At 39.7% G+C, this 12509-nt stretch overlaps 4 protein-coding genes and 1 long non-coding RNA gene across 6 annotated transcripts in view; 3 read left to right on the top strand and 2 right to left on the bottom strand.

The window, feature by feature from the left end:
- LOC124344631 (vascular endothelial growth factor receptor 1-like) overlaps positions 1-954 on the top strand; it is a 50616-nt gene extending 49662 nt beyond the window's left edge. Inside the window, exon 16 of the mRNA XM_046798237.1 lies at positions 489-954. Within this exon, the coding sequence (XP_046654193.1) occupies positions 489-742 (254 nt within the window). The 3' untranslated portion in view covers positions 743-954. The remainder of the gene's footprint in view (positions 1-488) is intronic.
- Positions 1-12509, bottom strand: part of LOC124344997 (verrucotoxin subunit beta-like) — a 493626-nt gene that overhangs the window by 202513 nt on the left and 278604 nt on the right. The window lies entirely within an intron of this gene.
- Positions 1-12509, bottom strand: part of LOC124345827 (CUB and sushi domain-containing protein 1-like) — a 217933-nt gene that overhangs the window by 81360 nt on the left and 124064 nt on the right. The gene's annotated exons all lie outside the window — the stretch shown is intronic.
- The window catches only part of LOC124344966 (mucin-3A-like), a 322367-nt gene that overhangs the window by 286406 nt on the left and 23452 nt on the right, over positions 1-12509 (top strand). The gene's annotated exons all lie outside the window — the stretch shown is intronic.
- On the top strand, positions 8204-9748 carry LOC124350122. 2 transcript variants are annotated; one of them, XR_006920395.1, is made up of 6 exons: positions 8204-8510; positions 8586-8740; positions 8804-8996; positions 9067-9195; positions 9259-9525; positions 9604-9748. It is a non-coding gene; the product is annotated as an uncharacterized LOC124350122 (long non-coding RNA). The 2 variants fall into 2 exon arrangements; XR_006920394.1 differs by having other exon boundaries at positions 8204-8740.

Genomic DNA, 12509 nt, shown 5'->3' with positions numbered 1-12509 from the left:
GATATCCTGGTCATTGCAAATTGCTCGAGGCATGGAATTTTTAGCCAGCAGAAAGGTGTAAGACGTTATCTGATTTTAAACGCAATTATTTAATCAAAATGTTCCGTACCCTAACAGGTATTGCACGGTGATTTGGCCGCCCGCAATGTCCTTTTGGCCGATCACGGAGTCGTCAAAGTGGCCGATTTTGGGATGGCCAGGCAAATGAAGGATTACGATTACCAGAAAACGGGAGAGGTAAATCAGGCGACAATCAAACGTTATTTTAATAATTACTAATTGTCTGGTTTAATGAGAATAGGAGTTGATGCCCATCAAGTGGATGGCTATCGAGTCCCTGACGGATAAAATCTTTTCCAGCCAATCGGATGTCTGGTCCTACGGGATTCTCTTGTGGGAAATATTTTCCCTCGGCAAAGTTCCGTATCCAGGTGGGAAATAAATCAATTGAAATTGCCACAAAAATGAAATGTCGCTTCATTTCCCAGGAATGGATAATGGTTGGGCGCTAGTAAAAGACATTCAAAATGGACATCGAATGGAAAAACCGAAATTGGCACCCAATTTCTTTGGGGAAATTATGAAAAAATGTTGGCACATAGATCCGAAAGAGAGGCAAACTTTCCACCAACTGGCAGAGATGGTGGAAGAATACATCGAGTCACTTGTCGGTTTTGATTATTTCAATATGAATGAACCAACTGGTGAAAGTGAACTAATCGAAGAGACAATCGACCTTTAACACGACCTTTTACTAAATTGACGCGGCAGCGTTTTAACGATGGATTCGGATTATTTGTGTTATCGACAAATCCGTACACAAATAAAATAAGACAAATTTTCTTTTCCACTTGAACCAATCAAACACGAATAAATCAAGTTCAATCTTAATTGCAATCAATAAATCAATCACCTTTTTACCGGTTAAGTTAATCTTAAGTTATCCAATCCATTTGAAACATGACGAGCAAAAACAATTGTCGTTGAAAGATCGACTCGATACATTTCCATCCGTCACTGTTATTCAAAGTCCACAAGCCAATTAAGAGTGGCAAAGATCCCACCTCAATCAAATCACCTAACTGTTCAGGGAGAGGAGTGTGACAAAATGACGCATTTTAACCGAAAGGCTTGTCATTATGTAGCCACGAATCTAATGAAATTCAGAATCAAAATTCCGGAAAGAAATGTGACTCGACTGGGAAGTGAAGAAAAGACTAAAGAAAGGGGCCAATGCTAAGTTCTGATTGCGGACGAGCTTCATGTATCAACATCAATCAAAGAAATAATCCTCACAAAATTGATCCGTTAAAAGCCTCGAAAAACGTGTTAAAACTCGCTGTGAATATTGAATCCTTTTCCCATACCTTTTCTTATTTCTTTTCATTTCAAACTTCCAAGACAGATCCTTCAGCAGTTTCTATCAGAAAACTGGATCGACTCGGCTGCACTGACATCGAACGCACGACAAGGACAAACGAAAGGAAATGTTGCGCAAACAAAATCAACCCGAGGGCAAGCGATGACCCCACGAAACACCGATACTGATACAGACTAAAATAGAGATGAACGACGGAGGATGACTTACTACTGTTTGGGAATTTCAAGTCTCTTTGGAGGGACGATCCAAATTTCAGCCAGTCCGAGTGAAAGGCAGCGAAATCAAGCCACCGCTGACTGCTGACCACCGACTGAAGAGTAGAGCAGGTCATTCCTTCTTGTTCTCCAGATCGATTCCTCGACCTTATTCTGTAAAATCGTACAATTTGTAATACATTAGAACGACCCTATCTTTATGCAAAAATCAAAAGCCACCTTCCAATGTGCTTCACTTTGATAAGAGAAACCAAATGGTGTACAAACCCAAAATCAAAATGAAGTGATCCAGGATTATCGTCATCAACTGCCCCCTCCAGGGTGATAAAGGCGGTGTCAATTAATGAAGCCGATTCGCTTTGGGAAGGCAAATGGCACCCAAACTGCGGAGGGGAAGAGACCCTACCAGTGTATAATCTTTAGCAATATTTTCATAATTGAATTCCATCCAAGTTACCTGAAAAAGGATCTCAAGTTCCCCGTGGCTGTTGGAATTGACGGTCAAATCCCGGACAAATTCTCCTACATCCATCCTCAAACTAAGATATTAAAATTCTTCGCCATAATTTCTTCGTTATGCAGGGAAATTAATTAAAATTCACTTGTGATGTTTATCAACCCAAATGTGCGCCTCGAGTCAAACGATTTGAAAAACCAGCGGAATCGGTAAACAGAGGAAGCAAACGACATCGCCATCTAGCCATCAATATAAGAGTTAGGCAACCTGAAATTGCGCCAAATTCAAATAAATAAATAAAAACGTGTGTTTTCAAAGAAATCGATAATGAAAATGTGAACTAGAAAATAAATAACAGACGTACCACACAAGATTCAGGGAAAACTTCGAATTACTTGGATGGATGGAATAAGTACGAGTCCGTATCTGCAGCTGCAATGATTGTGGGTGGACCTTATGAATAACCAAGGGCACAGAAAAACACAAAATAGAATATAAAATATAGATGAATAGAAGATGCCTTTTTTCGTGGGCTGATATTACCCAATGAAACAGCACCAGCAAGCATATAAAACAAGACGGGCGTATAGGAAATGCTCTCGAGTCCACTGCGCTGCAAATGTTGCCAAGGAGAGCCATAAACCACAGAAACGTATTTTTGGCTCTGCACAGCGAATGAGACGCAACAAATATATCTCTCCTTGAACGATACGCCAAGATTATCTGGAAAAAAAAGGAATACAAAGTTGTAACAATTCAAATAACTACGGTTTAAACTGACTGAAATAAGACGAAGGTCGAATGTTTTTTTTTACCTACTGGCATCCCCGACAAAAGAAGAAATCGTTTAGCTTTGCAAATGGCGTGCCAACTTTGCTTTCAGTCTGCGAATTGAAAGATGTTACGTTAGGGATCGCCAATGTCGTTTCACCAGAATTCGCCAAGGTCGGTCGAACATTTCCATCCTAAAAAAAGGGAGAGAATATCTCAATTATTCACCAATGGCACATGCATAACTAAAAGTGAGACATACATTAAAGTTCCTTAAACTATTCACAGAGACAGCCTTGAGAGGCTATCGAAAAGTTGGCAACACACAATGTGGTAACACACACAATGTTGGACCACAACATCTTATTTTAAGCTTCACGGTTTCACTGGTCAAATAACATTGCAACTACCGGTTGAAACCAACTTGTAATCATTTGCATACTCACATAACACTAGACAAAAAAGATGAACTTGCAGTTCCACAACGTGTTGTAGTCTGGGCAGCAAATCCTATTAAAGCAAACAAAGGAAACACTACTAACATTAAATCAGCTTACATTTTGTTTCATTTTTCCATCGATCTAGAGATCCCATGCAAGAGACTTGGGTAACAGTAGCTACCCACTACCATGAATTCATTACCTATTTATTCTCCATCTTTTTTAAAGAATATCAGCAAAGGAAACCTTGAAGATTTTTGTTGCAACTTGGTGACATGGCCTTACTTGAATTTTTCACGAGAAAAGAATAGCAAACGAGTATAGTATTAACACACACGAGGCACCATGAAGGCACTAACGTTTACGCCGAAATAATTGAGACGACAAGTACGACAAAAAGACAATGGCGCGAAATGCCGCCATTTGCCCATTTCCAAATTAATTTTTCAAGTGTTGCCACATTAACTGTAATATTTAAAAAATTCTCATTTATTTCTAGAGAAATTTATCAACCTTTTTTGTGACAAATCGGAGCTGCTGGATAATATCATCAGAGACACCATTTTGTGTGTCAACCTGCAATATACGTCAAGGTATTAATTAGTTTTGACTTTAGTGTTCAAGTTATAATATCCAGCCAGGTGTATAAATAGCTATAAGCCCTAACACACAGAGCCATGCACAGAGCTATGAGAGCTAGAGCTAGTCGCTCATCAAATTAGGCTTGTATAATTCAACACGACCGTCTAACTTTGGGCTCTCCTGCCTTATTAGTAACAGGTCCTTTTTAAAATAAATTCAAGTTTCATCTAGACTACATAATATTATACTTGACTGTACTGCCTCTACTATAACTCGCGTGTTATACACATTCATGCGCATTGCCAGCAGGCAGCAGCCAACGTGTGGAATAACAGACGGTGGGGGGTTATAACATTTGGACAGTCGCTTCTCAGTTGCCATTGGACTCGCATGTCATCTGCTGCTGCTCTACTGTGACCAAATAATATCGACCCAAATTATTGCCAATCATTTCAAACATGTCGACTGATTGGCTCCGGCGGCGACTGCCGAATTCAATCAAATCCTACTTGATACTGATGATCGCCATCAATAACTGTAAGTCCATCAAAGTTGATTTTTATTTTAAAAGTAATACTACCAACGTGTATATAGATGTAGCGTCTTCATCAGCGTCTCATTGTTAAATTGGTCGGTGATGAATAGGCGCCCCAATGAGAGAGCTATAGACCATGTTCTGGTGTGTGATTATACAATAATAGCCAAAGGGTGGGCGGGGTGGAATATTATAGAGACCTATGAGAGCTGAGATAATCACAATTATCGGTTCTCTTATGTCGTCTTGATTGTCTTCCTTTCTTTTATTTTTCCATCCGGTTTTTCTGCCTTGACATTCGGACGGACTTCTTAATGATTCACGCTCAGGATTTATTTTCTTGCAACTTGTAAATATCCCCCCCGTCTGATGATAAGCTCCTCCTTATTATAACACTTTTTTTATTTTTGGGGCGGTTCTTTTGAACTGCTGTTTTTGTTTAATGATGAACAGCTGAAAGAAAACACAGTTGTTCTTTTGTGAGATGTAAAGGCTCTAGCTGTGATATGCAAATGTGTAATTTTATTGCCTGAGGGGCTATCCTCTTGCGTCTAGATAAATATCAAAGTAGATTGGCTCAATTGCGCACAGCTCCAACTCGACGATCGATCCTTTTTTAGGAATAGATAAATCCAACTGGGGCGAATCTTTCAAATCAAATAAGTCGGACGGACAGTCGTATTCTTTTGTCGCCGATCATATATAATGGCCGGCGACATATCCCTGCAACATGTATATAAAATGCGCACAGCAAATGAATTTCACCCAGCACTCGTATATAGAATCTCTTTTGATCAAGACAACAAAAGGGGGAGCTAGCTAGCTGCTGGATAACCAGATTCAATCTCATATTGACAGCTCATCCTTAAATTGTATAGCGCTAGATGGTGTGTACACACTTTGAATAAACGATGACTGATGTTTTATAGAAAAGACAACTTTTTTTCCCCTTTCTATATACCCGCAAAGTGCCTTAACGTGTTGTTCTTTTTGTTCTTTTGTCAAAATAAAAAAAAAGTCTTGGCGGTGGCCGACGGACTCAAATTGCTTCAAGTTTCCATCCCGCCGCTCAAATTGACGGGCCAAACTGCACGACTCGCTTGTCTCTACGATCTGGAAGGAGATGCTCTTTACTCCATTAAATGGTATATACTACTTCAATTATTCCAACTCTATAGACGTACAGTATCTACTTGTTTAGATATTTTGAATTGAATTGATTTCGCGCCAAATTAGAATACAAGTTTGGCGAGCGTGACACACACACCTCGAAACTGCCTAGCGCGCCAAATTCAATTATTCAACCAGCACTGGCGTGAATTTTGAATGTGCCGCCCTTTATCGATCTGAAATGTATCAAATACTCAAATTTAATTTTTGGCGGGATTTTTGAAATTTTTAATCCAGGTACAAAGGAGGCCGTGAATTCTTCCGCTACGTCCAGCGTGATCAGCCGCCGATGCAAGTCTTTCCCGTCGAAGGCGTCACAGTCGACGTAAGTTTCTTCCAATAAAACAAATCGCCAATTAATCCGCATGGCCTTCAGCGTGTTGTTCGGCAACAATAACATGAGCGCCTTGTATAATAATCCGGCTGGGAATAATGCGATGAGCTATATGACTCATGTCTGCATGTCGGACACGAGTAAACACGTGACGACCATCAACTACTCTGTCATCGATGGATAACACAAAAAAATCAGAGGGGGGAATTGATAAATGTTGGATCCATTTCATGTCGATGAGGGGGTCGCATATCTTTTACTGCTGGACGGACAGAGGGGGGATATACCCATATCCGCCCCACGTGAAATTTCAGTTGTACAGACAGAGGGGGGTGACTGGATGTGTACAGAGTAGTACAACACACACTAGACAATATCGATCCGCCTTTGGATATAGTACCCATCGATGCTGTGTATCATCCACTCTATTATCTATAATGGAAGAGTAGCTAGTTGCGGATGCATCGGGGCGGGTGTATACATTTCACGCTCCGCCCTACATTTATTTATTTTTAATGGAATCGGTGTGGAGAATTAAATTTAATAGGAAATGAATTTTTAAAAAATTTTCGATTATTTCAAAATGAGCATTAATTTTGCGCAATCGATCATTTTTTAAAAGTGAGCTGTAATTACATGTCCCTTTTACATGTCCCGATGGTAATTATATGCGAGTTTTAATTAACGCCAGACGACGCCAGACAGTTTTAGACTACCGAGAAGCAGTTTCAACTTACTTTAAATAATTAATTTGTTTAAATCTTTCATTTTATACAGAAAAGCCAAAGTGATCAGTTCCAAGTGACGTTAATTCAATTAACTGTCGCATCCGCAGGTGAGCTTAGTACCCCAATCAAACATTCTTATTTTAAAATTAAATCTTATTATAATTGTCAAATGTTTCAGGTCGCTACAAATGCGAAGTGTCGGTGGACGCCCCATCGTTCCAGACGTCGTTCAGCACCGTCGAAATGAACATTGTCGGTAATAATAATAAATCCCAAATTTAAAAGCAATTCTTTGACATCAGCACCGGTGAATTGAGCCGAAACAAACAAGCGTCCTATATAAAGGATTTGTACTACTATATACGATTCCGGGCAAATGCGGATTAGCCTTTAGGCCGGTGATAATATATCCTGTCGAATAAATAGCTCGCCGTGTCTAGAGTCGCAGATCAAGAATAAGCAAAAGGGCTTACAATTAGCGGTGCGGAAATGCCTTTGCGTGTGCGTCTGCCGATGATATGACGTCATAAAGAAAGGGGGGACAAACTGGACACACACATCCATCAACAGATTGTGAAAGGGGAGAGCACCGATTTGATTTGGAGCAAAAGGCCGTCACAGTTTGACGCACAAAGCTCTTTGTACATATAGCACACAACACATTACGTATTTAACTCTTCTGTTGGCGCGTACATATCAAAGTTAATGGCAGTTATTTGCGGCCTAATTGGCCCATTTTGAAGACGAGAGTGACACAAGGGCTGCCGCAATATTATCCATAATATGATCCACTCGACGTGAGGCCCTCGGGCCAGCCGGTGTAGTACAGAGGTACAGTTCTATATAAGAAAGTTGAGAGAAACGCGGAATGTCAAGTGAGTCGCCACTTTGTCCCGAAAAAATCTCGTGTCCCGCCAACTATAGTTGTACTATACTTTTCGGTCGGGAAATGTGTATAACAACATGACTGGGTTTCTCTATATATGTTTCTCCCATTTTGTAATGATGTGGCGCGCGTGTGTGTAAAAGCTCCGACTCCCGCCGGCGGATACACTTGGGCCAATTCAATTATCCCGCCCATTGTTATTTACAGCGCAGAGCAGCAGACGGACGTAATACAAATCTTCTTTTTATTTTTATTTTCACTAAAAGAGAAATGAAACAAATGAATCAATCAGTATTTTTTTTTCCTTATTACGTGATCAATAATTGTTTTAATTTTAATTTAATTATTTTAAGCTCTGCCTGAATTTGGGCCCCGGATCACATCGAAAGGAATTTTGTCATTCGATTCGAATTTGGCTAATAAAAATGGCAACAACAATCACCGGTCGCTTCATTCCTATTATTCGAAAAGGATGACGTCATCGGCAACAGCAGACGACGACGATGAAATTCAAATCAATTGCACGTCGAATCGTTCCAAACCGGCCGCCGAACTTCATTGGTACGTCAACGGTTTCAAGGTGAATTAAAATCAAATAATTTGTGATAAAAATTTGAATAATTAAAATGAATTTTAAATTTAAAAACAGGTGAAGGGAGAACATTTGATAGAGTACGCCCCTTTCATCGACGACGATGGTTTCCCGTAGGGATTCTGTACAGGTTTTTTGGTATACGGGAGGAATTTTGCACACACTGAGGGTTAGTTCGAAATTTCAACAATAGATGGCTTTGTGATTTCGAATTTCACCAATAGGTGGCTTTGATTACTTTTTCGGCAAAAGGTGGTGGGTCGGTCGAATGTTTCACAATTTCACCAATAGATGGCGGCTTTGATTAAAGCTCTGATTTTTTCTGGGGTGGGTTTGAACTACGCGCTTAGAAGTTTTCCCCATCTATGCTACCGCTACCTAGTCGAGTCGAGTTCGAGCATGTATCTTGCTTGAATCGGGTAAAACCAGTAAATGTTAAAAGCAAAGCAAATAGCTTTTGTTTATATCATGGTTTATATATACTGCCACTCCAGCCACCAGCCAACTTTACTCTCCAGCCATTAACATTTAACCAGAAATACAGTGAATCACAAGAAGAGTGGCTCACACCCTCACAGAATTTGCATTTCAGGAAAGTGTACTAAATTTGAAAAACTACCCTACATCATCCATCAAGGAGGAGAAAAATGTAATGTAAAACTGAATCTAATAGTTTTTTTAAAATCAGAAGTTGATCAAAATTTTTTCTTAGTGGTCGTTAAATAGGACAAATCAAACACAGGCTACAACAGCTGGATGAATTTTAAGAGCATGTGAGTGAACACAAGGTACTTTTGAGTTTTGATGGTTATGACTTTGTCTCACGAGTTACACAAATCAGTAATGAACTCCAACAGGCCTGGGATTTAGATCAAAGAGTCAAAGCCCTAAAAACTTTAATTCAGGTATTTGTCTGTTGAAAATTTTTAAGTGAATTTATTGCTCATCAATATTTATGTTTTTATTCTTTTTCAGTGCTCTATTATTCTGTTTAAATCTCACCTCTTTGCTTTTTATCTGAGCAAATTTGTCCTCATTATTTACCCTCATTTTCATAATTTTGGTCAAATGGTTGTTTGAAGGCATTGCTGATAAAGATATCAGGTAAAATTTAACCATGATATTCTTTACGGAAACGAGTCTAATTGTCTCATTTATCATCTATAGGCTTGTTGGTTTAGGAAATTGGATACATCTACACTGGTTTCTCCCAGTATTGGCAGTGAGAAAATGTCTGGGAAACCACTGAGGGCAAGATCATCAACTGTAAAGGAATGGATTGGATCAAGGCTTTGGCCAATCATCTATGGTATGTCATTTCCCCGGTTGGGACTATCACTTGCCTTGCTCGAGTACGAGGCCTCTTGTGGAATATCGTCAAATCTATGCCAATGAGCCATCTCCTTCCTATTCATCAACATGTACTTCGTTGAGGTAAGCCGTTTATCTCACCGTTTATTCGTTGATTAACAATTGGAACGGCCATTTAGATTTTAAAATTTCATTTTTCAGAGACTTGGAGAGTTGGAAAATTGTAGCCTCTTCCGTTATGCCATTTTTGTCGCGATGCATTTGAAATCGTCACCATCTTTTGCGTTTGTCGCGTAGCGTTTGTGGAAGACATCCTCGGCCGTCATATCGGACAAGAAAAATACGAGCAGTGCGAGCGTTTCCTCGTCGAAAAACTTTGCGTTCCGTCTCAGTGGATTGATAAATGTCGGGCAGTTAAGGCGCTTTATGCGTTTAATCCGAAACTTCATGCCACTTCCCTGCTTGCCAGAACTTTACAGCCAAGCACACGACATCATTTGTGATGAACTTGCCCCGGAAGCTATCCTGTCTGAAACCTATCTGGAGTTAGAGGAACTCTTGGCTCTCTTGGCTGACCCGGAACGATTCAGTGCGATTGCCGATTGGTACGGTAGAGGTAAAAGAATACTTTTGTTTTTTTCTTTCTTTGATTATGGCCGTATCTGTAAGTCAAAATTCGTCTCACGCAGGATAATTCCAGTAAAAAGGGAATGCAACTAGAATCTCTGCAAGTTGGTGTCCTCTCTACCCGTACCCTCCGCCAAGCACAGGCTTGTTCGCACGGAAATAGCCCAGAAAGCGGCTAACATTTTAAAAAACATTATCGGACTCCAGTTAAAGTTGCTTATTGAAGTGAAAAATTCCTGGTCATTTTAGCTCAAATTTATTTGATCTCTCATTAGTCGGTCAGCGCATCCGAGGAAATTGTAGTTCACCCTCGTTTTGTCCTGATTCAACAATTCCGTCAGCTTCCTGTGACGCAGGATTACTCATTCTAAGAGCTTAACAACGTTGTTCGTGCGTACTTTCTCGAAAGTTTTGAATGTTCGAAAGGTGCCAAGTTAAAAAGATCCTGTATTTTTTTTCTTTTATTTTAAAATTGTCCTCGGGATCGACTGTGAATTTGCGTCTTATACTCTTATGTAAACTAAACATTACTAACCCAAATCTAGAGTAAATGTCATAGGTAACACTTCAACCCTCGCCTTATCGTGTTATAGTGGCTGTATAAAAAAGGACTGAATAACTTGTGAATAAAACTGTGTTAAATTTATTTTATTTTAGTGTTTTTGCTTATTTTTGGCGCAACCAAAGGCTGGTGGCTTTTTCAAATCTTAGTTAGAAACAAAATAAAACAAGGATCTACTATGTTAAATGTCTTCTAATTTCATATTGATAATAATATATTTGGCTGTAACTTAAGCTTTAAAAAAATGCGACGCGGGGTGGCGGGGCGAAGCCTCCGAACACCTAATTCGTACCCTTTATATAGATTAGATTAGAGATATTTTTTAATGTTCCGATATGTTTGATTGATATCTATACTATTTAATGAAGTAAAAGTATCACGGTAATTTAAGCGATTACCGAATCGCAAAAGGGGGGGGGGGGAGGGCGGGGGTTGGCGGGCGAATTCCGCCACCCCCGCCCCCCCCCCCCTCCCCTCCTGATTCACCATACCGAATTCATGTCATTCATTTTGAATTTCATGTTTACTTTTGCTTTTTAAATGTTTTAATTTTTATATTTCCTACGGGAACCTCGCAAACCGGAACGGGGTGCCAGCATTCGACGATGCTGGAAACGTCCGTGTTGGGACTCGTTTGGAAATTGCCATCTGGTGGCGCTCACGGAGATACGTTAACCGACGCTGCTGACTTGATTGTTTTCAATTGCACGGCCGCCGTCGGCTCAGTCTATTGGAGCTCGACGGCTCTGACGCTCAGTCCCGAGCCGGGAGTCAACGTCAAATCACGGCCCATGTTGATGTATCACGGGAGCCATCTGTCGGCCGACGCCCTACCTACTACCAGTCGCAAGTCGACGACGCCCTTCAGCATTCTTCTCTCCTCATTATTGATCCTCACAGCTCATTATTACTAAACGATTTGATAAAACGATGAAATATTTTGAAATTTAATCGAATTTCATTTCTATTTTCCGGAATTTTGTACATACACGTCCCCTGATTCTTTTTAAAACTATTTATTTTTTCCGACATTAATTTTTCTCCGTTCAAATTTCAAAATAATTCAATAATCTTTGTAAATCATTTAAGTCATTTAATTTGTTTCGATGTACTCCATTTCATTCCAAAATCCAACGTAAAACCGATGAAACGTCATCGACAATTTGTACATTTTAACTCGGCAGCACATGTATGCGCACATTGTTTGATAAACGAATAATAAATTTTCTCCGCCAAACTGTTTTACCTTTGTCGATGGATGGAACCTGGTTACCTGGATGGAAAAATGGAACATGGAAGAAAGTTAAAAAAGAAAAACTAATTTATCAGCGCTTGAAAAATAGGATGCTGTTTACTAATTAGCCTTAAAAGTATCCCGCTGGAGGCGCTGCAGGTAAATTTCCTCATTTGCATTTTGTCAAGCCTCATGGGCCATGGCACAGTTGTGGTCTTTGTTCTCTGCATTTGTAAAATGTCGTTTCAGGTTTCACGTTTCAGATAGATAATATTTGTGTTATTGTCATTTGGTTAGTTGCAAAGAGTTTATCACAGGAGGATTGAATTTTAATCATGTTAATGTTGTAGGAAGATTACAACCTGCCTGCCCCACAAAGATCACAGCTGTTTAATACCTTGACGGGAGACTGTTCCTTTTTCTCTTGGCTTAAAATTTGTTTTAATTGCTCTATATTATTTGTTTTCCAAACCATTAGGTGCAGATTTCCAACAACCTCATATTGAAGTGAAAGCAACAGACACTCACTGGTCTCATCCGAGGAAGAAAGGATTACCCACTGGTAATAATTATCATGTCGATTTAACCATTTGTTTAACTTAGCATTAATCGAGATAGATGTTTGTTGTGTTAGTATTTTCCTACCTCCATTTTTCCATTTATTAACAATTGAATGAAGAAGCA

This window comes from Daphnia pulicaria, chromosome 1 (assembly GCF_021234035.1).
Source record: "Daphnia pulicaria isolate SC F1-1A chromosome 1, SC_F0-13Bv2, whole genome shotgun sequence".
Taxonomy (NCBI): Eukaryota; Metazoa; Arthropoda; class Branchiopoda; order Diplostraca; family Daphniidae; genus Daphnia; species Daphnia pulicaria.
Note: the sequence above shows the minus strand (reverse complement) of the source record. Positions and strands in the feature narration are given on the sequence as shown.